Below are 26,111 nucleotides of genomic sequence, written 5' to 3'. Positions count from 1 at the left end.
AGCGGGACCAGCCGCGGGGAACTGAACCGGCATCCCCATGGGATGGGATGGGATGGGATGGGAACAGGGGCAGAGGAAAGCAGAGCCCACCAGGGGCTGCATCGGTGTCACCGTCATCCCCATGGGATAGGATAGGATGGGATGGGACGGGATGGGATGGGATGGGATGGGAACAGGAGCAGGGGAAGGCAGAGCCCACACGGGGATGCGTCCCTGGCACCAGCATCCCACGGGAGCAGGAGCAGGGCACTGGGAGCAACTAGAGGAACAGGGAGAGAAAAGGGATGAGTGAGAGAAAAGGGGACCAGGGAGAGAAAAGTGGATCAGGGAGAGAAAAGGGGAACAGGAAGAGAAAAGGGGTTCAGGGACAGAAGAGGGGACCAGGGAGTGAAAAGGGGAGGGGGGAGCGGGTTTGTCAGAGCTCTCAACACCAAACTCTCAAAAAATTACAACACAGGCTCGAAAGTTGGTTCAGTTCTGTTTCTTTGCTGCCTTCAGATCCTCTTTTCATCTCCTCTTCCAGGCACAAGGGCTCATCCTCTGCAAAAAAACCTGCTGCGGTTGGTGCCGTGTGGCCTCAGCCTCACCACAGGGGCTGAGAGAGGGGAAGGGGCCAAGGGAAACAGCAAGTGCTGCAGTTTGGGGAGCACAGGCACCCTAAACTCAGGCCTGGAGCCTGGACATACAACGGGGGAGCCCAGCATGGATCGGTTATAAAACCCTCTGTCTTTTATTTCATTGCCTTTGGTAAAGCTCGGTAAAGTATTTCTGGGACAGGCAACTCCTTGTCTGGCTTTAATTACCTGGGCAAATTTTCCTAAGGATTATATTGACCTCAAATATGTCAACGTTTGTTGAGGCCGTGTTCCTGAGGCTTTTCCCATTAGGTGCTAATGGATTCTGGCTAATAGTCAAGCCGGATTGACCACCAGCGGGTGCCCTGGCCAGCTCCAGGATACCACAAGTACCTGGGGAAGAGAGCTGGGGAGGGCAACACCAGCTTTGTTAGAGCCAAGTTACAAAAATCACCGTGGCTCCGAGCCAAAGAGATCAGGGAACATGCTTGAGCAATTGCATTCCTGACTATCTCCTTCTCTGGGCATGATTCACTTCCAAGTCAGGGCTGTGAGACTTCAAGCAAAGGTTGCTTTTGCTTGGGATTATTCTCCTGGTGGGAGGGTGCAGCTGGGCAGATGCAGGGACCCCACACCTTGGTGCTGCTGGGGGCAGCCAGCCAAGTTTATCCCACCTCTCCCTTGAGTGTTCTGGACCCTGCCCTGCTCCCCCCCGTGCTGTCAGCACCCCAAAGGCTCTGGACAGGGACTCTTTGCACCCCAGAGGCCTGCACTGAGCTCAGAGGACACCAGAGAGGCACAGAGACTTCTCTGCTATCGCTTCCATTTCCTCTCAGCTCGAGCAGGGCCCAGTTTTTAGCAGAGGTAAAACCTCAGCCAGAGGTTTGCGGTCTTGGCCACATGCAAAACTCCCTGCTGGTTTTCGCTCTCCCACGCTCGGCAGAGAGGTGAAACTTCCCCCCTCCTGGGATCCCTCCTTGACAGAGAGGTGAAACTTCCCCCTCCTGGGATCCCTCCTTGACAGAGAGGTGAAACTTCCTCCTCCTGGGATCCCTACTTGACAGAGAGGTAAAACTTCCCCCTCCTGGGATCCCTCCTGCCCCAGCACTGTGTGCATGGATGGATGTTCCTGATGTGTCACCTGCAAAGGGGACCCTCAGGAAGGACCACTGCCACGGAGCACAAAGTGTTCCTACAGGAGTTTGGTCCCAAAACCCTGGAGATGCAGTGCCCTGGGGCTCCCAGGGTGGCTCTTAGCCCTTACCTCCCTGTCAGGACAGCTGGAGAGCTCCCCACATCTGCTGCCCATCCCCTCGGTTGCTTCAGTGAGAGAACATGGGTCCTGTCAAATCACAGTGCTCTCCAGAACATTACCCAGTGCGGATTTGTCCTTTAATCACACCCCAAACGGGGGATGCAGGAGCAGTGCAGGAACAGTGTGTGCTGGGTGCTGGGCACTCAGTGCCCGCAGGTTCACAGGGAGGGTGAGAGGAGCACAAGAAATGTCCATGCACGGGCAGATTGGAGAGGTGGGGGGTTCCTCCAGCACCCCGTTGGCCTCCACTGCTCCTTTCCCTCTTCAAATAGCAGCCTAAAGGTCAGCCCTGAGCCAAGCCTCGAGGTCCCCATTCCCCTGGGCCATGGCACGGAGGGCAGTGCCTCGGCTCTCCTGAGAACTCCCAGAGCCTGGAGCTGGGCAAGGGCTTTGGGGCAGTGTCCTGAGAAATCCCTGGAGGCAGCTGGGCTGGCAAAGACACAGGTCTGTCTTCTGGCTACAAGGAGCTGCCACCACGGTCAATAAAAGCCGGGAGCCATGTCCATCATCTCTGGGAGGTGGGATGCCGTGAGCCCCGTCACGGAGACACAGGAGCAAGGTCCATGCTGTGGTCTGAGGGGCTGGACGTGGCCTGGGTGAAGGTGCTGCGTGGGAAAGCCTGTCCAGAGGCTCCTGGGCCACTAAAACGACTGGCACAGCCTCTTCTGCTCCTGCCGGCGCAGGCTCTGCAGGGACACGGCGGGGACATTGTAGCAGCACACACACACACACCCACCACGCCCACCCCTCGCCCCGTGGGCAAGCTGGAGGCATCTTTCTGCCTGGCCCCTGTGGCCAGGGGACCACGCAGCCCCCTCCTGCCAGCACCACAGGTGCCAGGGAAATATTAGGATGGGCAGAGCAGGAGGGTGGCCGGGCTCAGAGCACTACCTGGCTGTGAGCAGCACCTCCCAGGGAGAGGAATTACCTGTACGAGCTCTATGCTGTTGGCAGCAGCCACCAGCCAGGAGGCAGGTCCCTTTGGTGCCACCTCAACGTGACAGGGTCCAGGGGAGCCACTGAGAGAGGGTGTGCAGGAGCCTGAGGCAGGGTCACTGTCCTCGAAGAACTGCAGAGGGGACAGCCCGATCTGGAAGAGCAGAACAGGGATGGACGTACAGCTCCTGGGGCTGCACAGCCAGAGGACCTCACCCACAGCACCCCAGGGCTCCCCAGCCAGGGCAGGTCCCCAAAACCCACCGAGTGGTAGAACTCGTCGCCAGCAGGGTCGATGACCAGCAGTGTCACCCACTCCTCGTGGGCACGGATCCTCTGCACCGTCTGCTCGTGGTCCAGCCCCTCGATGCTCTCGCCATTCACTGCCAGGACACGGTCCCCGTCCTTCATCCCCGCCTGCTCGGCTGGCAGCCCCTCATCCACCTCCCACAGGAACTGGCCTGGCACGGTGAGGGCACAGGGAGGGTGGGGAGATGCTGTCAGATGGGAACTGGCACTGCTGACCCCCGTGTGCGGGTGGGCACGGGGCTGGCAGCTCTTCCCGACCCTCAGGCACGCCTTGCCCAGGTACAGACCACACCCTCAGCCCCCTCACCTATGCCCCCCGAGATGCAGTCGTCCTCCTTGAGCAGAAACCCGTAGCCAGCTGGACCCTTCACCAAGTGCAGCTCCCGGGCCTTGAAGGGGAGCCAGGCGGGGTCTGCCAGGGCGGCCGTGACCCGCAGGCCCCGCAGGCGGTAAAACTCCTCCACGGCACTGGATGCCACCAGCAGTGTCACCTTGCTGCCACTCTGCTTAAGCTGGGTGGGAAGCACAGGGCGCTCAGTGATGCTCTCAGTGATGCTCCCAGCCCCGTCATCCCTCACCCACCCACGCCGGGGACAGGCACCTTTTTGGTGAGCTGGGTGTGTGAGTAGCTCTTCACGCTGTCCCCGTTGAGCTCCAGGAGCCAGGAGCCTGCTGGCACCCCTGCCCTGTCTGCTGGCCCATCCTGCCTCACTGACAGCTGGAAGGTGCCCTTGGTGCCTGCAGGGAGGAGATGTGGGGTTATTCGCCAGCCCGTGGGCGCAGGAGCTCAGGGAATGCCCAGGTACATGGTGGGGCAGCAATGACAGTGTCACACAGGGACAGAGGCTGCATCCTGAGGTGCTACATCAGGGAGGCTCCCAGTGCCAGCACCCACTGCCCATTTTACCTTCTGGCCCCGACACAGTGAAGCCAAACCCGCTCTTGTCCCTGGTGACGTGGCAGAGGCGCGGGCGGATGTCAGCGGGCAGCATCTCGGACAGGTCCCTGCCCAGGGATTTGGCAGCTTCGTAGGAATCACCATCCAGCACCGCCAGCAGGACCTGGTTCCCGCTGGCCTTGATCCTCTGCACCACCTGGAAGCACCCAGGCTGTGAACCCTGGGCGGGCACCCCTGGCATGGGGTGGGATCAGGGTCATGCCACCGGCCCTGGGGTGCTCCCAGCTTACCCTTGTGTGGTCCAGGTGGTCCACGAAGTGGCCGTTGACCTGGAGGAGCCTGTCCCCGTCCTGCAGCCCCCTGCGCTGGGCCACCCCCCCCAGCTCAATCTGCCGGATGATGTGGCCCTGGCAGCCCAGCTCCTCGTGCAGGCAGAACCCGAAGGTCTCCGCGCTGTCCTTGCTCAGGAAGTAGAAGCGGGGCTCCCCCACGCCCTCAGCATCTGGGGAGGGGCACAGCCTGTGAGCAGGGGATCCTAACACGAGCCCTCTACCCCATCCTGGGCTGGGGGCTCCTCATATGTTCACCTCCCACAGCTGCCCAGTGTGAGAGGGAGCTCAGGACCCCAGCAATGCCCAGGTGCCACAGACACAGGGACACCCTGGGAGATGAGGGCGTTTATTTACCCGTGTCCTCAGTCAGTGTCAAGGCAGGGTTGTCGATCCCATCTTTGGGGTTAAATTCAAATTTTCTGAAATGATAAAGGGGCAGGAGAGGCCACGGTTAGTGCAGCATCGTGGCCTCCCCCTGCCTTCCCCAGCCTTGGGGAGCCTGTTCCTCCCAAGAAAGGGCCAGCTGAGCCACAGCTCCTCTTCCCTGGGGAAAGCCAGGAGGGGATCTCCCTCTTGGATCACCCTCCACATCTCTCCTGAGCTAACAACCCAGGGAAGAGCTTCCTGGGGCAGGGCAGCCGTGACCCACCCCACCTCAGCTGAGATGTGGCCCAGCACAGCCCGGCTGTGGGGCCAGGGGTCCCCAGAAAGCCCCCTGGCCAAGGGGAGCTCAGGACTTACATGATGGATGTCTTGTCCCCGAGCCCTGCAGAGGGAGAGGAGAGGTCAGCGCAGGAGGTGGTGGGCTGGGAGCAGACCCCATGCTCTGGGACACTCAGGGCTTGTCCATTCACAGGCTGAGCCTGCCATGCCAGGTGAGGGGGTTTGCCAAGCCCACACGGCCCCCCCAAGCCCCTCTGTTCCCTGGCACAGCTCGTCCCTTCCCCCCCCACCACTGTCCTCTTGCATTCCCAGATCCAACAGGCTCTCACTGGCCAGCCCAGCAGGATCCTGGGGGGCAAAGCAGGGCCAGGCAGATGGAGCTCAGTCCTGTGGCTTTACAGGGCTGGGTGAGGATGAGAAGGGTCACCAGGAGATGGAGACAGAGGCCTTCCCTGGCACACCTCCCCATAAAAGCCCTCCCCACCTCCTCCAGCACAAGGAACCCCAAAACCAGAGAGAGGGGATTCCTCCCCAGCATCTCCCCAATGTCCATCTGCATTTTCCTGCATGCCTCCAGCTCCTTCCCATGGCCCGCCCAGGCTCAGACACTGCCTTGCTCCGTGTGGAAGCAGGGCCTGGGGACAGGAGTGTGGGGAAGGGTCTCCCCAGGATGCAGCCCCACTCCCCCAGCACGTACCTTCTGTTTGCTTCATGGCTGCAGGGAATGCAGGAGGGAGCAAGGTACAGGGTGAAGTGGCAGGGACGCGTCCCCGCCTCTCCCAAGACGCCCCAGGTTTAATGGTTAAACAGCCCCGACGTCTTCCCTGCCCTCTCAACCCCAGGGCACTGCCAGCCTGGGCTGGGAGCAGGGACCAGCCCCCTGGGACACCCAGCTCCTGGTGTTCTGGCTTCCAGGGGAACGCACAGCGGGGAAGACCAACTGATCTGGCAGAAGGAGTGGGCTGCTCCGTGCCAACCCTGGGAGAGGGAGAAGGGGCAGAGCCCTCCACTCCACCTGCTGGAGGGGCAGCTGCACCAGCAGCTCCCACATTCCTCCCCAGGAAGAGCCTGAAGAGGAGATCGAGTCTCGGAAACAAAGTGGTGCACTTTAATGCTCCCAAAGAATTCACAAACAAGCCCGAGCCCCGCCCTCTGCTGCGGCCGGGGTGCAGGGGCTGGGGCTCCACGAGGCCAGGAGAACAAGTCCCGTTTGCTCCTGGCCTGGTCTCTCGTACCATTCCCACACTGCAGCCTGGAGGGCTGAGCCCCACGTACCCAGCATCTTGGACAGCACCCATCCACTCAGGATCTCCATGTGGATCAGGGCACAGGGGGCTGGGGCACACGCTCCACCGCTCCCTGCCTGGCCGGGGGACGGGGCAGCGGCTCAGAGGGTCCCGTCCTGCAGCTTCCCCAGCATCTTCTTGACCTCGCTCTCCACCCGCAGGAACTTGGCTTTCCTCCAGGGGTTGGCGGTCTGGCTGCGGCTGCTCTCCAGGTCCTGCAGGAGGAGGGCGAGGTGCTGCCGCACCCGCTCCCGGTCCCAGAAGGGCAGGTTCCTCTGCACCACGCTCAGGATGTGGGACCAGTAGTCGGAGACGTCGGTGCCCGCCGTGAGGAACACCAGGGCCCTGACGCCGTCGCGGTCCATGCGCAGGCTGTGCAGCGCCCGCTTGCCGTCCTCGCTGATGTCGTTGAAGTACAGGCTGGGAGGGGGACACGCCGTGAGGGCCGTGGGGGAGCACAGAGGCGGGACAGGGGCGCGGGGGCCGCCGGCAGGAGGGGAGGGACGCGGCGGAGCGAACTCACTGCACTTTGTCCAGCGCCTCGTGCTTTTTGGCCACCTCCACCACGCGCAGGGCGCCCGCGTCCGTCAGGGAGTTGTACCCCAGGTTGAGCTCCTGCAGGTGCCGGTTCTGGGCCAGGTGCCGGGCGATGGCCTCGGCGCCGCCGTCGCCCAGCGCCGTGTGCAGCAGGGACAGCCGGGTCAGCGAGCGGTTCCCCGCCAGCGCCTCGGCCAGGAGCTGAGCCCCCTGCTCGCCCACGGGGTTGTTGGCCAACCTGCGGACACGGGGAGGGGAGAGCGGGGAATGGCTCGTGGTGGGCGGCGGGGACGGTGCCATGCAGGGACCCAGGGGCAGTACTCACCGCAGGCTGCTCACCACGCACTTGTCGTGCAGGAGCAGGTCACGGATCTCCTGGCAGGCGTCGGGGCCAAGGCTGTTGAGCTGCAGGCTGGGGCAGAGCAAGACACAGGGGTGGCAGGACCGAAATGGCTGCTGCCCGTGGGCCTGGCAGCCCTGCCCTCTCCATCTCCCCCAGCCCTCCTCATCACTGCCCTACTTGGGCTCCCCAAACCAGGCCACGCAAGGTTTCCTCTCCCAAAGGGAGCACACTGATCGCGCTCCGGAGCATCGGCCAGCAGAGCCAGAGCCAGCGGGAGCAGGGGAGGGGATGGGGGTGCAGGGTCTTCAGGGTGGGTGAAGGTCTGAGGAGGGATCAGGACTCCTCCAAGCCCTCCTGAGCATCTGGAGGGAGGAAGGAAGTGCGGCACAGCCCAGCTGCAGAGCCCCGTCCAACTCTGCCGAGCACGTCTCGCCACCACCTGGGCGGCAGGAAGACCTGCAGCTCCACAAACGTTCTGGAACAACTGTGCAAACACCTGCACGGCTCACGCTCCCGCCTTGGGGATGCCCAGCTCCTCCCAGAGACAGCGACACGGGGATGACGGGTGGCTCCAGGGAAGGACTCGGGTCTGCCAGGGCAGCTGGCAGCACAGCCTGTACCAGCTGCTGGGAGCTGCCCAAAAATTCCTGCGGGAGGGTGCGCTGGGACTGCAAATCCCAGCATGCCGTGCCCTGGCAAGGCTGCTCAGGGAGCGTTGCATGTTGGAAGCTGTAGTTCCCTAGGTCTGCACTGAAGATAAACAAGGGCAGGCACGCCCTGCCCTACTTTTTCCATGCCTGGGCTCCCAGTGCATCCCTGTGATGGGCAGAGCTGAGGGAGAGCCCAGTCTCTGGGCGCTGCCCAAAGGTGGTACTCACTGGAGAGCTTTGCATCGCAGCAGGACGGGGAAGAGGGTCCTCAAGCTGCTGCTGTCGAGGTTGCAGGAGGTCAGGTTGAGCTCCTCCACCTCGTGGCACGTGGTGCCCATGACAGAGGCCAGGACGGAGCACTTGAGGGGGGTCATCTTGACAGAGGCGAGGTTGATGGCGCGGAGGGAGCGCACGGCCTCGGCCGTGAAGCGCTCGTTCTGGAACTCGTGCAGGAAGAACAGGTAGTCCATCAGCTCCGAGGGGGGCAGCCCCTTGTGGCTCTTCCTGATGACCGTCTTCTTCATGGCCTTGGCGATCTCGAAGGCTGCCAGGTTCTTGATGGAGCAGCCCAGCTGCTCCAGGATGGCGCGGTTCCGGCGGGACAGGATCCCGCCCATGAAGATGGGGAAGAGCTCAAAGACCTCGTCGTCGGGGGCCTCGTCGGGGTGGCGCATGGGGCCCTCCACGCCCAGGATGCTGGAGTTGATCTGGTCCAGGACGTCGTCGTTGTAGTAGTCCTCCTCCTTGAACAGCTCCTCCGCCATGGTGTGGGCGATGGCGTCCCGCTCCTTCCCGCTCAGCCGGGAGAAGTAGCGGGGGAAGATCTTGAGCAGGTTGAAGAGCACGGGCAGGAAGCGCAGGGGCAGCACCTTGGAGATGATGTTCACCACCACGGCCACGTCCTCGCTCACCCTCCCGATGACCTCCGACAGCTCCTTGCCCACCCTCTGGGCCAGGGTCTTCTTCTCGCCCAGCACCACGTAGAGGGCCGCCAGGTACTCCTGCATGGCCGGGATGGTGAACACGAAGGTGTGCTCCTTGCCCGGCTGCACGCACGGGCTGAGGAAGAAGCGGAAGACGTCGCTGCGGAAAACCTCCAGGAGGTTGAGCTCGCTCTCGGTCTTCATCTCCACCTCAAAGCACTGCTGCAGGTCGTCCTCTGAGAAGCAGGTCTTGCGGTTCATCACCCCCTCGTAGGCCAGCTTGCCCACCGTCTTGGCCACGTACTTCATCATGGAGATGTTGGTGGGGTCAGTGCTGTCCAGCACCTCCCCGCTGAAGTTGAGCCTCAGGAAGCTGGTGTAGATGCCGGTGAGGGTCTGGGCGGGAGGCACCGTCCTGGTGAAGTAGAGGAAGTGCAGCGTGGTGCACACCAGCCAGCAGTAGGAGGGCAGGAAGCAGGCGGCCGTTATTTGGTTGTGGCGCTCCAAATTCCTGGACAGCATCTCCACCAGGTTCTCCTGCTCGGCCGAGCTGCCACCCCTGCTGCCCTCCCCGCTGCAGCCAGGCTGGCTGAGGCGCATCTGGAAGTAGAGCTTCTGCAGGTTGGTGTCGGAGAAGCCGCAGATCTCGGCGTAGCGGCCCACGAACTTGGCGGGGATGCGGCGCACGGCCGACGGGCGCGTGGTGACGATGATGCTGGCCTGGAAGCAGAGGGCTGGGTGAGCCTGGGGGGGCCCAGCAGGGTCCCAGGTGCATAACCCACACACAGGTACACAACCCGCACGCAGGTGCACAGGGATCACCCCACCCAGTTCAAGAAGCTGCTGTGCAAAGGGGCACTGGATCAAATGTGGCCCAGGCAGAGGGGATGGAAGGATTTTCCCCATCCCCTGCTAGACATATGAGGAGTCTGGAAGACCACAGCCCAGCAGACTGCCTTCACTACCTTACCAGGCCTCCCCAAAGTTCCCACAGAGACCACCCAGAAACAGTGATGTGAGGCCACCTTGGTGAGTCCCTCCAGTCCCTCCCCTCCCTGTTTGCTCCCAGCCAAGCTGCACTACAAGTGATCACCCCAACAGGCCTGCCTGTGATGCCTCAGGGCCCACACCCAGCCTTTCTCCAGCACAAAGGAGCTGGGGGGACACACTGACCTCGGGCAGGAGGTATTTCCTCAGCAGGTTCACCACGATGGCAGAGGGAGGCACGGGCTCGTTGGGGTCACAGCACAGCTCCGTGCCAGCCAGACGGAAATCCAGGTTGAGGCGCTCCAGGCCGTTGAGGATGAAGAGCACCTTGAGGTTGGAAGCCCCCAGCACGGGCACCACGTCCCGGAGGTGCTGGTACTTCTTGGTTATGAGGCGGCGCAGGGAGATGGGGGCGTGGCTGTGGGACAGGTCCTCGCAGGAGAAGGGGATGACCAGCTCGAAGCGGGGCAGGCGGCCGTGGCACCAGTCCACCACCATCTTCTTGATGAGGGTGCTCTTGCCCGTGCCCACAGTGCCGTACAGCACCACGTTCTTCACCTGCCGTCCGCAGGCGTCCACGTCGAAGAGGTTGTGGAGGCTGATGACCTGCCTGCAGGGCTGCTGGAGCTGCTCCTGGATGGTCAGGTCAGGGGAGGGCTTCAGGATCTCCTCCAGGGAGCTCTCCCGGATCACTGGGTCCACGTGGACGGCGTCCAGAGAGAAGGAAGGGCCGAACTGCTGCTCCTCGTTGGGCTGGTGGCTGAACCACGCAGACAGGCTCTTCTGGTGCTTCTTGATGGCACCTGGGAGGAGGAGGGTGCTTAACAAGGGCAGGGGGCTGGGGAAGTTGCCTGCCCCAAACCACTGCAACAAGGTGGCTGCAGCGAGGGGACAGCACCCAGTTCTTGCTGACCCTCTCACTTCCCAGGGCAGCAGCTGCCCCCAGCCTGCTGTGCAGGACCCTCCACCCAGCTCAGGGCTGCAAGCTTACCTGAAGAGGCCACGTTCCTCAGCTGGGACTGACTGTGGCGAGAGGAGCTGGGGTGGACAGGATTCTCCCCAGAGCCTCCCTGGTAGCCAGCATAGCCCCTGCAAGAGGAGGGAGAGCGTCACAAGGAGGGCAGGGCCAGCAGCTCCAAGCCCTGCCCGGGGCAGGGTGGGCAGATCACAGGTGAGTGCTGTGGGAAGTGCTGAGTGGAGCCAGCTCACCCCTTCCTTCCCCCACACCAAGGGAGAGCGCAGGGGCACAGCTGGGAACCAAGGGCAGGTCAGCAAGGCACGTGCTGTGCATCCCCAGCAAACCCACAGCGAGGCACAGCAGCTGGGCTGGAGGCAGAGCAGGCAGGGAGTTGGGTGTGGGTGTTTTTCTAGGTGGAAGCAAAGCAGTGTCTGTGTCCACAGAGCCCTGCTGGCCCCAAGGCAGCCACCTCAGCCACCCAGGCCCTGTGGCAAACAGAGACCCAGCTGTGTGGCACTGTACCTGGGGAGGGAGATGCTGCTTGCACGAAGGATCTTCCTGAGGAAGCAGCTGCCTGCAGTGCCTGAGGGGGTAGAAGAACACACACAGAGTCAGGGATGGGCTTCTCCAGCCCCAGCAGCACTGACCCCACCCAGTCCAAAGGCTTCACACCTTGCTGGGGTGACCCACAGACTGCAGAGCTGGGGAGGGATGTCACTGGCAGCAGGACAGAGCCAAGGGCACGGTCCCACGGGCACAGAGCCCAGCTCACCTGGCACTGAAGCAGCACACACATGCACACCCCGGGTGCCTCTGCCCCCCGACAGGGATCTCTGCATCCAGCTGCCCCAGGGCAGGCAGCTCTGGCATTGCATGGCCCGTGCCATCCTCACCTGAAAGAGAGGGGGTGCCCACAGGTGGGTGAGGGGCTCTGGGGTGCTCAGCATCTGTCCCACGTGGGGCAGGGCAGGATGGGGCGGCGGGGCTGTGGTGCAGCAGTGCCCTGCCCAGCCTTGCCTGCCCCAGTAGGGTCCAGTCCGGCAGAACCGGCTGTGCTGGTGCTGACTCAGGCTCCCACCCCGGCTCAGCAGGGCGATCCTCCGGGAGCACGGGCTGTGCTCACAGCCCACAACATCCCGGGATACTGAGGCACGGCGTGGGGGGGGGGGGGAGAGGGCGTAAGCAAACCCCAGCAAGTAGGAAGGGACACGAATAGCGACGGTTTGGCTCAGCCCTGCCACAGCCCGGGCTTTTTTACAGCGCATCCAGAGGGAGAAACTAAGGCACGGGGACAGGGGCAGCTCGGGGACAGGGGCAGCGGGGCTGACCTTGAACCGGGGTGTCCTGCTCTCGATGCCTTTGCAGCCGGCAGAGCCCAGAGTGCCCTATGCCCAGCTCCCAGCCCCCTCTGCCGAGCAGAGGGCCCCGCGCTTCCCCCTCTTCGCGGACCCCCTTCGGGGACCCCAGTGCCACTCCCGGCCCACGAACCCCCGCTCACCGTGACCTCCCTCCCCGCTGCCCCGGTGCCCACGGTGGCCGAGGCCGTGGCGGGGCAGGGGCACGGAGCTCGGGGCAGTGGCGGAGCCGGTGCCAAGCAAGGCTGGAAATCAGCTCCGGGTTACCTCCAGCTCGCGGTTAAGCTCCGGCAGGATTCCGAGCTCACGGAGCAGAGCCCCGGTGCCGCTCACCCGCCTCCTTCCATGCCCGTCCCGGCGAGAGGCTCCGCTGCGGAGGCGGCTGCTCTGCAGCAATAACTTCCTGCAACGCCATCCCTGCCCCGTCCCGCCCCACGCCCGGCGCCTGCCAAGCTCCGCGGGCAGGACGGGAGGGAGGCCGGAGGCACAGCGGGGAGGGAAAAGAGCCCGCACCCCGAGCACGGGGGCGCACGGAATGGGAGGGCTCGGGTCTTACCAGATGTGCTGCTGGGCATTTCCTCCGCACGCATCTGGCGGCTCTGCATCCCCGGCTGCATCCCGGCTGTGCAACTGGAGCCTGCGAGGATGGGTTCTGCTCCTGAGCAAATCAGCTGCTCAGCTGCCACCCTCTCACAGGGAACAAAACGGCAGCCCCACCGGGAAAAGGAGCTGGAGGAAGCTGGACCTCAGCACAGGTGGTTTTGCCCGGCTGTGTAACACACACACACACACACACGTACAGAGACATCTATACCTGCCCTCTCGCTGCTTGCAGATCAGCTGTGGTGGTGCTGAGACGAGGGGCAGCTGTGTCAGCGCTGCCATATGCACCCTGCTTAATCCCTGCGTGCTGTCCTGGCAAGTGGCAGCCCTCCCCAGCAGCCACGGGGGTGCTGGGACAGAGTGGTCACACGTAGGTAATGATGCTCACACCCCAAATGCCCAGACAGTGCCCCCTCACCCCCCTGTACCTGGGCACACACCTCTCCCCTCACATGTGTCCCCCTGAGGCGCTCAGGAGCACGAGACACGCAGGCAGTACACTATAAATATAGGTTTTATTGATGTGTGAAATCCAACGAGTACAGCTGGCACCTCAGAAACACCGACATCAACCACAACGTCTCCTCCTGCCCCAACAGCTCCTGGGACCCTCTGTGGGCACCGGTGAGCGCCAGCAGCGAGCTGGGGCCTGGCACCCCGTCCCTGCGGGGCACTTACCTGCGTGTGCAGCCCAGCCTGGAGGGCCCAGGGCCTCACCTCCACCCTGCCTGGTTCCTGCCAGGCTGCAGCTGTGGGCAGCAGTGCCCTGGTCCTGCTCCTCAGCCTCCAGCCAGCAAGGCAGAAGGACCCGGACAAACACCACCCAGACCAGCTACCACGACAGAGATACCCTCCCTCAGCCTTGGAGGGGCTACCTGCAGCTTATTTTGGCAAACTGCCCCAGGGGAAGCACAGCTCACACCTGTGGTCGTGTGGAAAGGTGGGGTTCAATGGCTGCACCTCTCTGCGTGGTCCCCCCAGCCCTGTACCTCACAGGCACCCCCTGTGCAGCCCCCACGGCACGAGTGGACACGGTGAGGACTGGAAAACCACAGGGGGAAGGACACACTCAGCGATCCCAGGGCTGCCCGTGGCAGAGGGACAGGACAAATGGTGTCCACACACAGTGAGAAGGAAACACTGTTTTATTGCCTGATTTGGGAGAGGGGTGAAACCCTGGGAGAAGCCCCATCTCCTCCCTGTTCTAGCCCAGTCTCCCCTCCAGCAAACCCCGGGCGGGTGATGATGCATTTGCTCTTCTTGTGCGTGTGACAAAGGTGGCCTGGCCATGCATGGAGGTGAGTGGCATCCCCCTGCCTGCCCTGCCTGCATTCCCTGCAGCTGTGAGAGGCAGAACCCGGTGCAACTGTGCCCGTGGGCTGAAGGGGCTGAAGCAGTTTTTGGTTCCCAGGGAGCTGGAGCCACAGCTTGAACCCCCCATCCTCGTCCACTCAAAGTGCATCACAAGGGAAGGCAGGGGCAGGAGAGGAGAGGAGGTGTGGGGGGAGAAGCCTGCTCTCCTCCATCACACTCCTCATGATTATCCAGACGCGTTCTCCCGTGGGATTCCTGCATCCCGGAGCACCCACGGCACCACTTCCCTGCTCTGATAAAGTGCATCCTTGCTGCTCCACCGAGGGCCCCCCTGAGCAGGATGGCTGCACCCCGTGCCCCTGCCATGCCAGGGCAGAGACAACCCCCCTTGCCCTGCTCCTGCAGGGAGGGGACCATCCGGGCAGCAGAGGGGCAATAAAACCCAGGTGCTCAGCCCAGCCACAACAACCTGAGGGGCTCAGTGCAAACGTACTTCTTCCCTTTGCATTTCCCTGTGCCTTCCACCATCTCTGGGATTGTCCTTGCAGGGAGGGAAGGGGCCATGGCTCAGTTCACTCCTCAGGCAGCACTGAGGGTGCCCAGATCCCTCACTCATCACAGCCGCTTCATATCAACACCTCCCCGTGCCTCCTGCTGCCCTGGGGATGAGGGGTGCCTGCCCCATCACCCCCACTCCCCAGTGCCCTTGCCCAGCCCAGGGACACAGCCATCCTCCAGCTCCAGGGCTTGTCCTGGCCCTCTGCCCCGCAGTGGCCATGGACCTGCTCAGCTGGGACACCGTGACTCACCAGTGCAGGAGGCCCCGGCTGTGCTGAGCTCTCCTGGACATCCTGGGGGAGCTCCAGCTGCCCCATCCCAGACAGGCTGGTCCCAGCAGCCACCTGAGGAGCTACCTGCCCCAACAGCCTTCTTCTGAGCTCAGCCAGCCCGTCCCAAAGCCTCGTGTTGAGCATCCCTGTGCGTGAGGGACACGGGCAGTGGCAGTCCCAGGTGCCTGCTGGCAGCCCCTTTGCTCCACTCCATCACTAGCCCATCTTGTCCTGGTCCTCCTGGGAGCAGCAGTGGTGGCACAGGGGTGTCCAGGTGGTACCTTCTGGAAGGTGCAGGAAGCAGCAGGACACAGCGCTGGGGATGGCAGTGCCTCCGGTGTGCGGGAAGCAGGGCCCAAATGCCAGGGAGCAGGAAGGAGCTGTGCAGGGCTGCCCCACTGACACCTCCTGCCAGCTCGGGATCCATCCTGGGAAAACCCTCAGCCCAGCCAGGGTTAACTAGTCCCAGCTCAAGAGCAGGACAGAAGGAGGGCATCAGTCCCATCAGATCCACGGACAAGGAGGTGGAAGAAGGGTGACAGCCCACAACCCCACCATCCCCCTGGCTCCCTGCCCGTCCATCCACCTCGTGACAGAGCAGGCACAGGGACCATTCCCCACTCCACTGTGCCCCTGTGGCTGTGGTCATGCCCGGGAGACTGCAGCCCCCCAGCTGGCACAGCTCCCTGCACGGGGCTGGCAGTGAAGGAAGATCCAGGAGGAATTCCCAGAGGGGAATTTTGTGAGGGATAGTGATAAGTCAAACAACAGCCCCTGCGGAAGACCCCGATACCCAGCATGGAAAGGGCACCAGGGTGTGTTCCTGCTTCCAGACCCTCTATGCAGGAGAGCCCCGGGGCCAAACATCCCTGGCAGCCACCTCTCCAGGCAGGGGAAGCTCGGCTTTGCTGAGTGCCCAGCATCAGTGCCAGGCCAGCCAGACCTTGCTGTGCAGTCCCAACACGAGCCAGTGAAATCAAAGATCAGCCTCCAGGACTTTGCTGAAGTCTGGCATTTGCCCTGCAATCCCTGGCTGCTCAGAGTGCCAGCAGCAGCACCTCCCAGGCTGCACTTGACCCAGGGCCAGCACGCCAGGGTAGGGCAGAGCTGCCTTCCCCATCTAAAAACCATCCTGTGTGCATGGGTGACCAGTGCAGCCCAGTGACACCAGTGCCAGCACACAGAGCCTGTGCTGTGCAGCGAAGCAGCAGGTTGTGTTCCCAGCACAGCAGCACGTGCAGATGTCCCACCAGCTCCCGGCTCAGCTCAGTTCCTTTGGAGAGCCAGCAGGGTGCCCCGACCTGCCTTCCCTCTGCAAGGTGTGTGGAGAGGGAGGTGACCTCGGAGGAGACACTTGCCAAGAGGGACGTTTTCCTGGTACCAGTCACAAGGTTCAGAGCCCTTCCCAGTGTCCGGGTCACACCCACTGCAAACAAACCGCTCTGAGAGCTCACCTGGTTTCCAGTTCGGGCCCTGCTGGGACTCCCCTCTGCACAGTGTCACCCTGGGAGGGAGGCTGGCACTGTGACAAGGCTGGGTGTCCCTGCCATCCCCTCCTTGCACAGCCAGTGCTGAGCGAGGCTCTTCTGCCCTGTCCTGCTGAGACAGCCACAGTTGTGCTGGGAGGAGAGAGGTTGCAAAGGAAGGGCTCAGGGCCAGCTCTTCTCCTGCAGTGGAGGCTCCAGTGATGGCACAGCCGAGCCCAGCCCTGCTTTCCAGCCTCCTGGCACTGGCAGGGTGTGGGAACATAAATCCTCCTTGCTCCATGCAAGCACTCGAAGAGACCAGTCACTTCTCTCCACGTTGGTTGATTTGGGTCAGACCCTCTTGTCTCAGACCCCAAAGACAGCAGGGACTGAACATGAGACTCCCTAAGGTCTGTCCTACTCCCGCAGACCCTGCCATATCCCCGGGTTTGAAGATCCCATCTCTGAGGATGGCACCAAGAGCAGAAGTCTGAGACAGAGCCGCAGTCCTCCTCTGCCTGCTGGCTGCTGGCTCCCTTTCCCCTCTGGGGTGCAGTGGGGTTTGTGGAAAAAAAAAAAAAGAAGGAAAAAATAAAAAAAAGGGGAAGATTTGTGCTGAAAGAAGATGCAGCAACAGGAAACACTAAAGCCTTGTGCAACTCGGCCTATTGCATCTTTGGGCTCTTCTCAGCACTGACTCACGTGGTGCCAGCCAGGACGAGGAACGGGGCCATGTGCTGCACTCCCAGCCCGGGCTGTGCTGCTCTCTCCTCCCAGCTCCAGCCCCTGGGTGCTGCTCCCCCCTGCCTGGAGCATCCTGGAGCTCCTCTCAGCCTTGCTGGGCACACAGCCACCTCCTGGGGAGCATCCCTGGTGTCCCAGGGGTGACAAGAGGGGACCCAACCTCCTCCTTGGGGTCCAGCAGTTCCCGGGAGAGAGAGAGAGGGTGGCACGTGCCAGGGCTGTACAAAACGTTTTGCAATGAAGAGTGTGTGTGGAAAGGTTAAAACAGTTCCGAGATGTCTCAAAACCCTTCTCGACTGAGCCAGGCCTGGCTGGCACCCACCGGTGCCTCTGCCACGGTCTGTGGCCTGCCAGGAGCACCGTGTCCATCCACAGAGGGTCCCTCACAGCAGGCCAGGCCCGGGAGTGGCCGCGGGGGCCCCTTTATCTCTCTGACTTGACTTTGTACCTGAGGACCAGGTAAGCCAGGAGCCGCAGGATGACGAAGAAGATGCCCAGGATGAGGAAGTCCAGGTAGAGCTTGGCCTCCTCCACGTCCAGCTCCTGCAGGATCTTGATGGGCTTTTGGAAAGGGCAGAAGTCCTCGAGGCACTCCAGGTCCTCGCGCTCCATGGCGTAGATGGTGAGGATGACGCCCTCGAAGCCGTACCTGGGGCAGAGCACACCCGAGAGAGTCACCTCGAGCCCCGTGGGAGCCCAGGACAGGGAGTTCTGGCCAGAGCATGGGGTCCCACCTGACATAGGAGACGTAGGAGCTCCACTGCAGGTAGGTGGGGATGGTCTTGAAGCTGACAAAGAAGCCCGAGAAGAGCAGGACGGGGATGGCAGTGACGGGTCCCACAAAGGTGGCCACCTGGGGAGCAGAAGCTGGGTGTCACATCCTTGTCCAGGGGTGAACCGCCCCCCCTGCACCCCCAAATTGCCACGGGACCCCTTGCAAGCCTCCATGAGACAGGGAAAGCCCCATCTGACCTGCAGGGAGGTGGAAGCAGCTCCGATGAGAAGCCCGAGGGACTGGGCCACCAGGGCCGTGGCGGTGGCCAGGGCGGAGAAGAGCAGGAAGCGCGTGGCCTCGGGGGGCTGGCCCGTCATCCAGTACACGATGGAGCAGTAGGCAATGGGGCAGATCACCTGCACAGGGGCACAGACACCACCCTGCTGGACCCACGGGCACGCTCACCCCACACACCCTTCCTGGAGGGTGCAGGGACCCCACAAAGCCCAGCCCGGGCATGGGACAAGCGGCCGTGCCAACAGGGCACAGCAGCATCAGGGCTGTGGTTGAATCCAGCTGAAGCCTCACCTGGAAGGGCACATCTGCCATGGTCTTTGCCAGGTAATAGGCTTTCAGGCTGTACCAGTAGTTCAAGTGCTCTCTCAGGAATACAGTCATCTCCTGGGGGACTGTGTGGGAACAAGGAGTTAGCAGCCAGCAGTGTCCTGGGGGGCTCCAGCCCCACTCCCACCCCTCCTGGTGCAGGCAGGGGTGATGCTGCCCAAGCACAGAGCTCCAGGTAACCTCCTGCCTCTGCCCAAACCTTCATCAGGAGAAAAAAAATAAAATCTGACACTGATTTGGGAACTTTCCTCATGGAAAAGTCAGCTTAGCTGGGGGCTTTTAGGCAAACTTTTTGAGGAAGTGAAAGAGAGTTAAAGTGGCTGAAAACGCAGCTTTACAGACAGTTTACCAGAGAAAAAAAAAATAACCCAGCGTTCTGCTGAACCCAGAAGTACATCACAGCCAAACAGGGGGCAAATGCAATACACACAAGCAGAAGTTTCCTCCCCTCCTCTTTGTTTCATTTTTTTCCCCCCTCTTGTCCAAGTCATCTGGCTGCCCCCCACGCTGCCCTCAGCTAGAGTACCCCAAGGGCTGGGAGCAGGGCTGGGGCTTGTGGGGCAGGAGCTCCTTACAGGTGAGGATGGTGGGCATCAGGGCAGCAAACATGAGGAAGAGCATGGAGAAGAAGAGGAAGCCGGTGTTGTTGAAGACCTTGCCCGCGTCGTTGCCGATGTGCAGGTAGAGCAGCCCGATGAGGACCCCGATGCAGATGTGGGACATGAACCTCAGGTGGGTCAGCACCTGCGGGCACAGAGGGCACGGCCTGAGCCCCCTCCAGCCCCCATTTAAATCCTTGCCTCTGCCAGCCCCAGGTGGCCAACAGACCCCATCCCCCGAGCCCTGTCCCAGCCTCCTCTGCCCTCACCGTGTCCCTCAGGATGCAGATGAAGGTTCTCTTGAAGAGGATGCAGAACTGAGTCGAAGTGCTGGTGGCAAACGTGTGGCTCTCGATGTGATCCACGTCCTGCAAGGCCACGGGCGAGTCAGGGGTGTGGGTCAAGCTGACAAGGCGGGGTCCCTGCTAGGACAGCATCCACAGGAGGTGTCTCTGACCCCACTCACCGTCCCACAGTGTGCTGGGCATGATGAATCTGCCTTGTCAGGGCTGCTCTTCTTCTCAGCCATGGTGCACATGCCATTCTGGACGGCGCGGAACAGGACGGGGTTGAGGTCCCCGTACTCTCCTGAGGCCACCTCGATAACTGTGGAGGGGGGACAGGACCCCTGAGAGGTGCTGAGCCAGCCCTTGCCACCACTTCCCCAGCCACCACCTGACAGAAAGGGCACAGGCATCTCCCCTGGGCAAGCTGGAGGAACACCGGGCAGCCCCCAGGGCTTGGGCTCTGGGTTTGGACCTTGCCACCCTGCGCAGCCCCAGCTGGGGTAGGGGCACTCACTGAAGTCAGCGGGGTTGTGGTATGTGGGGCAGTGGAGGCCGAGACCCTTCAGGTAGGGGATGAGGTTGGTCACGACGCCTTTGAAGATGCACTGGCCCTGGCTCAGGATGTACAGCTGCAAGAGAAAGCCGGGAATACGGCAGGTGAAGAGCAGCCAGGGCACTGTCACCTGCTCCCACCCACCTCCCCACCCTGGGGTGTCACCTTGCCAGACCCCTGTGTGCCACACAAACCCCAGGTCAAATGCCTGCAGCCCCCCACCTCCCACAGCCTCTCTCCTGGCCCTTGGGGCCAGAGGGACCCCCTGGAGATCCCTGTGTCCCATCCAAGCCCAAACCTTGTCGAACATCTCAAAGAGCTTGGCGCTGGGCTGGTGGATGGTGCAGATGATGGTGCGCCCACCCTGAGCCAGGGAGCGCATCAGGGACACCACCTGGAAGCAGGAGGCACTGTCCAGGCCACTGTGGGCACACGGGAAGGGGCAGAGAGGAGAGAGCAGAGAGAGAGAGAAGGGCAGAGTTGAGAGGAGGAGGAGTACATCCTAAACATGCCCCTGCTTGTGGGCACCCTCCTCTCAGATCAGTGGAGAGGAGCATCAGCCCCAGCCCTCTTGGAGCCCCTGGGCACAGTCCCACCCCACCCTCAGGTGGGCACTGGAGGGTACTGACCACCCCCATGCCCCTGGCAGGGGAAGCCCAGCTGGGCAGTGCTGGGGAGCCCTGGCCCCCCGTGTCCTCACCTCGTGGGCTCATCGAAGAACATGACGGGGGGGTTGTTGACCAGCTCCAGGGCGATGGCCAGGCGCTTGCGCTGCCCCCCCGACAGGGAGATGGTGCGGGTGTACGAGCACTCCAGCAGCCCCAGGGCTGTCAGGATCTCATTCACCTGTGAGACAGCCCATGGTGAATGAGGCTTGCATGGACTTTCATGCCATCCCTGCCACCTCCCTTCGCTGGGAGCCCCTCGGTCCCCTCAGGAACCCACTGTCTCCACCCTGGGCAGAGGTGAGGGGGTCTGGGCCCTCTGCACTTACCAGCTCCTTCTTCACCTCCTGCTTCTCGCTCAGCTTCAGGTTAGCAGAGACCTGCAGGGAGAAGAGGGGCAGGGATACACAACTGTCAGATGTAGGGAACAGCCCCAGCAGCACTTTGGCCCCTGCCCAGCCAAGAGCCCAGAGCAGCAGCTCGGGGCGAGGGCAGCAAGAACAGCAGGATTCTGTTCCCGCAACCCAGAGAGCCCTTGGAAATGCCTGATGTCAGCGTGGGCTCAGTGCCCGAGGACACAGCCCAGAGGTGCCCAGAGAGCCCAGCAGGCTCCTGCCTGGCCTGGCTCACCATCATGGCCTCGAGCACAGTGAGGTGTGGCAGCAGCATGTCGTCCTGCATGATGTAACAGGACATCTTGCGGAACGTGCGCAGGTCCCGTGGCCGCCCGTTCACCAGGATCTGCCCCTTCATGCCAGTCTCCCTGCAGGAAAAGGAGATGTGAGGGACTGCAGCACAGGACTCCCAGCCCTGCACCCCCAGCCCTCCCCAGCCTCACCTGTAGCCAGCCAGGATGTTCATGAGGGTGGACTTCCCGGCGCCCGAGGGGCCCATGATCCCGATGAGCTCCCGCTGGCAGAACTTCCCTGACAGGCATTTTAGGAGAGTCTTGTACCCTGCAGGGAGAGAGCAGCAGGGGGTTGGATTCACAGGGCAGCAGGGCTACAGGGACTGCGATGCCATCCTGGCATCTGGGAGACCTCAGGGTTTCCATGAGCTGGCATCCAGGGGACCTCAGGGTTTCCATGTGCCGTGCCAGGGGCTGCATGTGCCTGGGGCCCGTCTCCATCAGCGTCCCCAGGGCTATGGCCACAGCAGGATCACCTCCAGCACCATCCCTGCCCCTGGTCCTTGGCTGATCCCACTGTTTTCCAGTGCTGAAGAAGCTCATGACCTGGATCACAGCAAAGACCAGGGAAATCCCTGGGTCAGGTCACAGAGCTGCTAAGGAAGATTAGCAGGCTGTGACATCGGTCCTGGGCATGTCTTCAGATCCCAATCCCTGGGGCCAGGGGAGAGGCACGGGGAGGAGCAGGGCAGCACAGGGCAGGCAGAGTCCCCAATCCTGCTGGAAGCTCTTGCCTTCATTGGCATTCACGCTGTGCCGCCCGGCAGCAGCCACTGCTAATCAGACCTGGAATTATCTCCGCTTTAAACGCAGCTGATTAGCATTTTCTGGCAGAAGGAACATGATGTGTCGGGAACAGGGAACAAGCACAGCCTCGGGCTCTCAGGAGCTGCCCCCAAAACGCAGCCCTGGCCAGGAGAGCAACGGGATACAGGATACAGGGTGTTGGGAGCACGGACCGAGCTTGACCATCTCCCTGAGGGAAACACGCCCCCTCTGCGCCCCACGGGGGCAGGTGGTGTGGGACGGGAGGCAATAAATCCATCTCCCATCACGGTCCCACCACACTGTGGGGAGCCCCTCTGGCTTGTCCATGCCCACGATAGGGGGGGTGTTGGACAGGGGATGCACCAGCATCCCCAGTTGCTCCTCTGCACCCCTCGGAGCTGGCACCCCGCACACGGCAGCGGGTCCCGCTGGCAGAGGGGCAGCGAGGGGAGGGCGGGGGGCTGTGCAGGGTGGCAGCAGAGCCCAGCGTGCCCGGCAGCCCCCCCGGGCACCACGCACGGCCCCGCACCGCGCATGCTGCTCACGTCGGCGCCACTGCAGCTTGCGCAGCGGTTACTCGCGTTCATTGACTGCCAGTAACCTCCTTCCTCAGCACAGCGGGGCAGCCGGAGCTGGGGGCTGTGGACAAAGGCACCGCGAGCCCCCCCGCCGGCTCCTCCGGCTCTGCCTGGCCTGGCGGAGAAGAGCGGCCCTCCCACCGGGAGACCCCGGTACCGCTCGGCATCTCCTATGGGGTCCAGCTTCCCGAGCTTTTCCCCCTCCCTCCCTGCAAGGCAAGCAGCCGGTCCCCTCCCCGGGAGCTACGGCACAACCCACGGCTCAGCCGCGGCTCCCCCCGGGATGTTTCCTCAGCATCCCAAATAAACAGGCGGGCAGCATCCTCTGGGGTGTCGGAGCTGGTCCCCACATCTCTCAGTGCCTCAGTTTCCCGAGCTGCACAGCCTGGTTTGGGGTCGGGGTCAGAGGCTCCACCCAGCACTCCTGGCTGGCAGGGCACCTCTCTGGGCAGCGCTGTGACCTCGGTCCCCGCTCATCCCTGCCTGCCTTCAGCTTCTGGAGATCAGCTCCCCCTCCATCTTATCGGGCTGCCTGATTGGCATCCCATTAACCGAGAGCGCTAATTAAAGCAGACTACCACCCACCAGCCGCCATCTGCCTCCCCTCTCCCCTCCCTGAGCTCTCGGCCAGAGTCACACACAGCAAAGGGAACCGTGGCCTCAGCTGCACAGGGAGCCACTGGAGAGGAAATCCCCTGCAAACCACACGTTCTCCTTGCCAGGCTCTGAGCTGGGGCACCCCCGGGGTCTCCCGCTGCCGGCACATCCCACACAGCCATCATACCCCAAACAGCAGTGCTGGGGAAACCCAGCCACCCTGGCTGCCCCAGCATCTCTGCCCCAGCTCTCTCCCCACGCAGCCCTGGCCAGAGGTTTCCCTGGAATGCGCTGTGCTTTCCTCCTGCATTGCACAGCAAAGACACGCAGCAACTGCTGTGGGACACGAAGCCTTCCCTCCTCCCACGGGCACCCAGCACCAACAGCCAGACACAGCAGGGCTGCAAACAGCCCCTGGCACTGGGACAGAGCAGGGTGAGATCATGGCATGCACAACAGGAGTGGGGTGGCCCTGCCCTGCCCTTCCCCACCCGCCAGCTCCCACCTCTCTTCCTCCACCAGGATCCTTCCCGCACGGAGTAGGACAGGTCGATGAACTCGATGTTGACGGCCGAGCGCTTCGGGAGGTGGGAGAACCTCTGGGCCTCCGTGATGTGGTTCTCCACCTTCTTCAAGTGGGTGGTGAGGAGCGGGGCGTCCGGGGGGCTGGCGTGGCACACCGTGTCCTCCAGAGCGATGGAGACGCAGGCGGGATCCATGCCCTTCTCCGCCATCCTGCCGCTCTGTGGGAAGCGCACAGGGATGGGCTCGCAGCGGGCTGCCTCTCTCAGGGACTGCAGGGACCAGCCCACAGCAAGTCCTCTCTCACCCTTCCCTGCTGGCTCCAGGCCTCACTGCCCCCCCTGCCCTGTGATGCGCTGCCCAGCTGGGTCCAGCACCCACATCTGGATGGGAGGATGGACCCGGACGGGGCAACCGAGCCTCTGCACTGAGGGGCTCACGGGGAGCAGCTGATCAGCTCCACGGTCAATAATTGATGCACCTCCTGCGGCTGGTCCGGCTCTGGCAGCAGAGCTGGCAGCGTGCTCAGCTCTGCCAGCCCCGGGGCTGCTGGGCTCCCTGCCCCAGTCCTGTCTGTCACAGGATAGGAGGTGGGAGAGCTGATGTTCTGCCCTACGCCTGGATGTCCCCAAAGGCTCACCAGGAACTGACCCTGCCTGGCCTGGCCTGGGGGAACACTGGCATGAAATCCTAAGCGAGCTGACTGTTCCAGCTGTTTTCTTGGACAAAGCCTGCTGTGCCTCACCCAGGCTCCTGGGGCAGACCAGTCCTGGACAGACTAGCCCCCAGCCCGGGGTCCTCCTGGGCTTGCTGGGATAGTCTTAACAGAACAGGGAGGGGGCCCTACTAGTGCCAGACCTTCTCTGCCTCCCTCAGCTCATCATTTCACCTCCCTGGCTCTTTCCAGCACAGCCTCAAAGACCAGGCCGGCACTTAACTGGGGGTGTGATGCTGACCCCCACACCTGCCCGAAATCCTCCTGCCTGCAGTCCTCCCCTGGCCGGCTGCAGCACAGCCCAGCTCCTCGTGCCTCCGCTTGGCTTGGGGGCTCTGCGGTGCTGGGGGGATGCAGAGCCGGGCAGGGGGGGGAACGCACTAACCTCGGGTCTCAGAGCCTGGGGGGGGGTCGGGGAGCCCTGCAGCAGCAGGAAAAGGAGCCTGGGCTGTGCCCAGCGCCCACCTCGCCTCCCAGGCTGGGGTCCCCCCGCCTCGCTAACCTACATCCCGCCGGGGCTGCGGGCAGTGCCTCGATGCGGCGGGAGCGGCGAGGGGCAGCGGGATGGCCGGGAGCTGCGGGAGAGCCCCCAGCCCAGCCCCCGCTGCGGGCAGAGCCCCTCCAGGGCTGGAGGGGAGCCAGCCCAGCCCCGGGGAGGGAGAGGTGGGCAGGAGGGGTGGGGGTTCCCAGCATCCGCGGGGTGCAGGAACGCGGGGTTCAGGGGGGGCAGCGGGCACGGAGCGCCCTCGGGCTCACCTTGACTCCTCCGGCTGGGCGTTCACGGAGCGCTAAACCCCGCAAGCGGCTCTGCGCGGCTTAGCCCAGCCCCGAGGCGCGGGGTGGGGACGGGAAGGCTTTGCCGAGGATGCTCTTCCTTCTCTCCATCCCCGCTCCCCGCCGGCCCCCTCCATCCCTTGCCCCCCCGCCCGGGGAGGGGTCCCGGCTCTCCTGCAGCCTCACCTGGCAGGGTGCGGGTGCGGGCGCGGCGGCTCCACTCCCGCAGAGCCCCCGCCTCGCCTCCTCCTCCTCCGCAGACAAAGGGGCGATGTCCGGGGGGCCCGGCCGGGCGGGGTGGGGGGCTCCGTTCGGCTCGGCGGGAGGTTCTCAGCAGCGACAGCCGCGCTGGGCGCTGCCCGGGGTCCCCGGCCGGGCTCTCCTCCCCATCCCTCCGCGGGGCTGGGCGGGCGGGGCGGGCGGGGGTCGCCCCGGCCCTGCAGTGGCTAGCTGCACCCCCGCGGTGGCTAGCGGCGGCCCCGCAGTGGCCAGCAGCCCCCGCTGCTCGGGGGTGCCCCTCTCCGCCAGCCCCGTTGCCGGTGTTGCCGGGCGGGGAGCGGGATGGGCGGCAGGGTGGATGGATGGATGGATGGATGGGCTGCCCGGGCGGGCAGCGCTGCCAGGCAGCGAAAAAATCCTCTTAAAGGGACCGACCCTATTTCCTCTGCCTGTCTGCCGGCAGGCCCTGAGCATCTCCGGCGCACACGCCTGGGCTTTGCCAGCCCTGTCTCCGCACCCCCCTGCTCCCGTTCGCATCTGGGACACCCCTCCCCGCCGCAGTTCCTCCACTGCCACCTCAGCCCAAAACCCCCTGAACGAGCCCCAAAACTCCCTGAGTGAGCCCAACTAAACCCACTCCTGCCCCCGCTCTACCCTGCACTGACCCTGGTGCAGCCACCCCTGGGTGAAACCAGGGCTGCCACACAGAGCAGTGCCTGGGAAACCCACCCCAGGCACCCAGAGCTGGGGCTGGTGGGGTGAAAACTGGCCACAAAGGGTCTT

The 26,111-nt window shown here is 63.3% G+C and overlaps 3 protein-coding genes across 6 annotated transcripts; all 3 read right to left on the bottom strand.

Moving 5' to 3' along the window:
* Positions 1-407: 407 nt before the first annotated feature.
* On the bottom strand, positions 408-6,382 carry PDZD3 (PDZ domain containing 3). Of its 3 annotated transcripts, XR_003536824.1 has the most exons (11): positions 5,726-6,018; positions 5,107-5,131; positions 4,720-4,784; positions 4,324-4,535; positions 4,043-4,229; positions 3,737-3,873; positions 3,443-3,647; positions 3,091-3,287; positions 2,819-2,980; positions 1,571-2,576; positions 408-1,536 (listed from the first exon to the last, which is right to left on the bottom strand). XR_003536824.1 is itself a non-coding variant. In XM_027699443.1 (10 exons), the coding sequence occupies exons 1-10, from the start codon at positions 6,341-6,343 to the stop codon at positions 2,532-2,534; spliced, it is 1,275 nt and encodes a 424-aa protein (XP_027555244.1). In that variant the 5' UTR covers positions 6,344-6,382; the 3' UTR covers positions 408-2,531. The 3 variants fall into 3 exon arrangements, 2 of the variants coding, with proteins under 2 accessions (XP_027555244.1, XP_027555243.1); XM_027699443.1 differs by lacking the exon at positions 5,726-6,018 and adding an exon at positions 6,304-6,382 and having other exon boundaries at positions 408-2,576; XM_027699442.1 differs by having other exon boundaries at positions 408-2,576.
* NLRX1 (NLR family member X1) lies at positions 6,118-12,486 on the bottom strand. Its single transcript, XM_027699440.1, has 9 exons — positions 12,335-12,486; positions 11,485-11,605; positions 11,235-11,295; positions 10,746-10,843; positions 9,941-10,557; positions 8,073-9,487; positions 7,177-7,263; positions 6,838-7,089; positions 6,118-6,734 (listed from the first exon to the last, which is right to left on the bottom strand). Exons 2-9 carry the CDS (start codon positions 11,597-11,599, stop codon positions 6,416-6,418), a joined length of 2,964 nt encoding a protein of 987 aa, XP_027555241.1. The 5' UTR covers positions 11,600-11,605; positions 12,335-12,486; the 3' UTR covers positions 6,118-6,415.
* Positions 12,487-13,166: 680 nt separating this feature from the next.
* On the bottom strand, positions 13,167-25,679 carry ABCG4 (ATP binding cassette subfamily G member 4). Of its 2 annotated transcripts, none has more exons than XM_027699451.1 (15): positions 25,296-25,679; positions 23,604-23,841; positions 21,306-21,423; positions 21,098-21,230; positions 20,797-20,847; positions 20,503-20,648; positions 20,101-20,224; positions 19,764-19,878; positions 19,429-19,568; positions 19,232-19,330; positions 18,939-19,107; positions 18,328-18,428; positions 17,997-18,155; positions 17,759-17,877; positions 13,167-17,673 (listed from the first exon to the last, which is right to left on the bottom strand). In XM_027699451.1, the coding sequence occupies exons 2-15, from the start codon at positions 23,830-23,832 to the stop codon at positions 17,448-17,450; spliced, it is 1,929 nt and encodes a 642-aa protein (XP_027555252.1). In that variant the 5' UTR covers positions 23,833-23,841; positions 25,296-25,679; the 3' UTR covers positions 13,167-17,447. The 2 variants fall into 2 exon arrangements, with proteins under 2 accessions (XP_027555252.1, XP_027555251.1); XM_027699450.1 differs by lacking the exon at positions 25,296-25,679 and adding an exon at positions 25,092-25,205.
* Positions 25,680-26,111: the final 432 nt, after the last annotated feature.

Source organism: Neopelma chrysocephalum, unplaced genomic scaffold, assembly GCF_003984885.1.
Source record: "Neopelma chrysocephalum unplaced genomic scaffold, ASM398488v2 Primary Assembly neopelma1_138, whole genome shotgun sequence".
In the NCBI taxonomy this organism is placed as follows: domain Eukaryota; kingdom Metazoa; phylum Chordata; class Aves; order Passeriformes; family Pipridae; genus Neopelma; species Neopelma chrysocephalum.
Note: the sequence above shows the minus strand (reverse complement) of the source record. Positions and strands in the feature narration are given on the sequence as shown.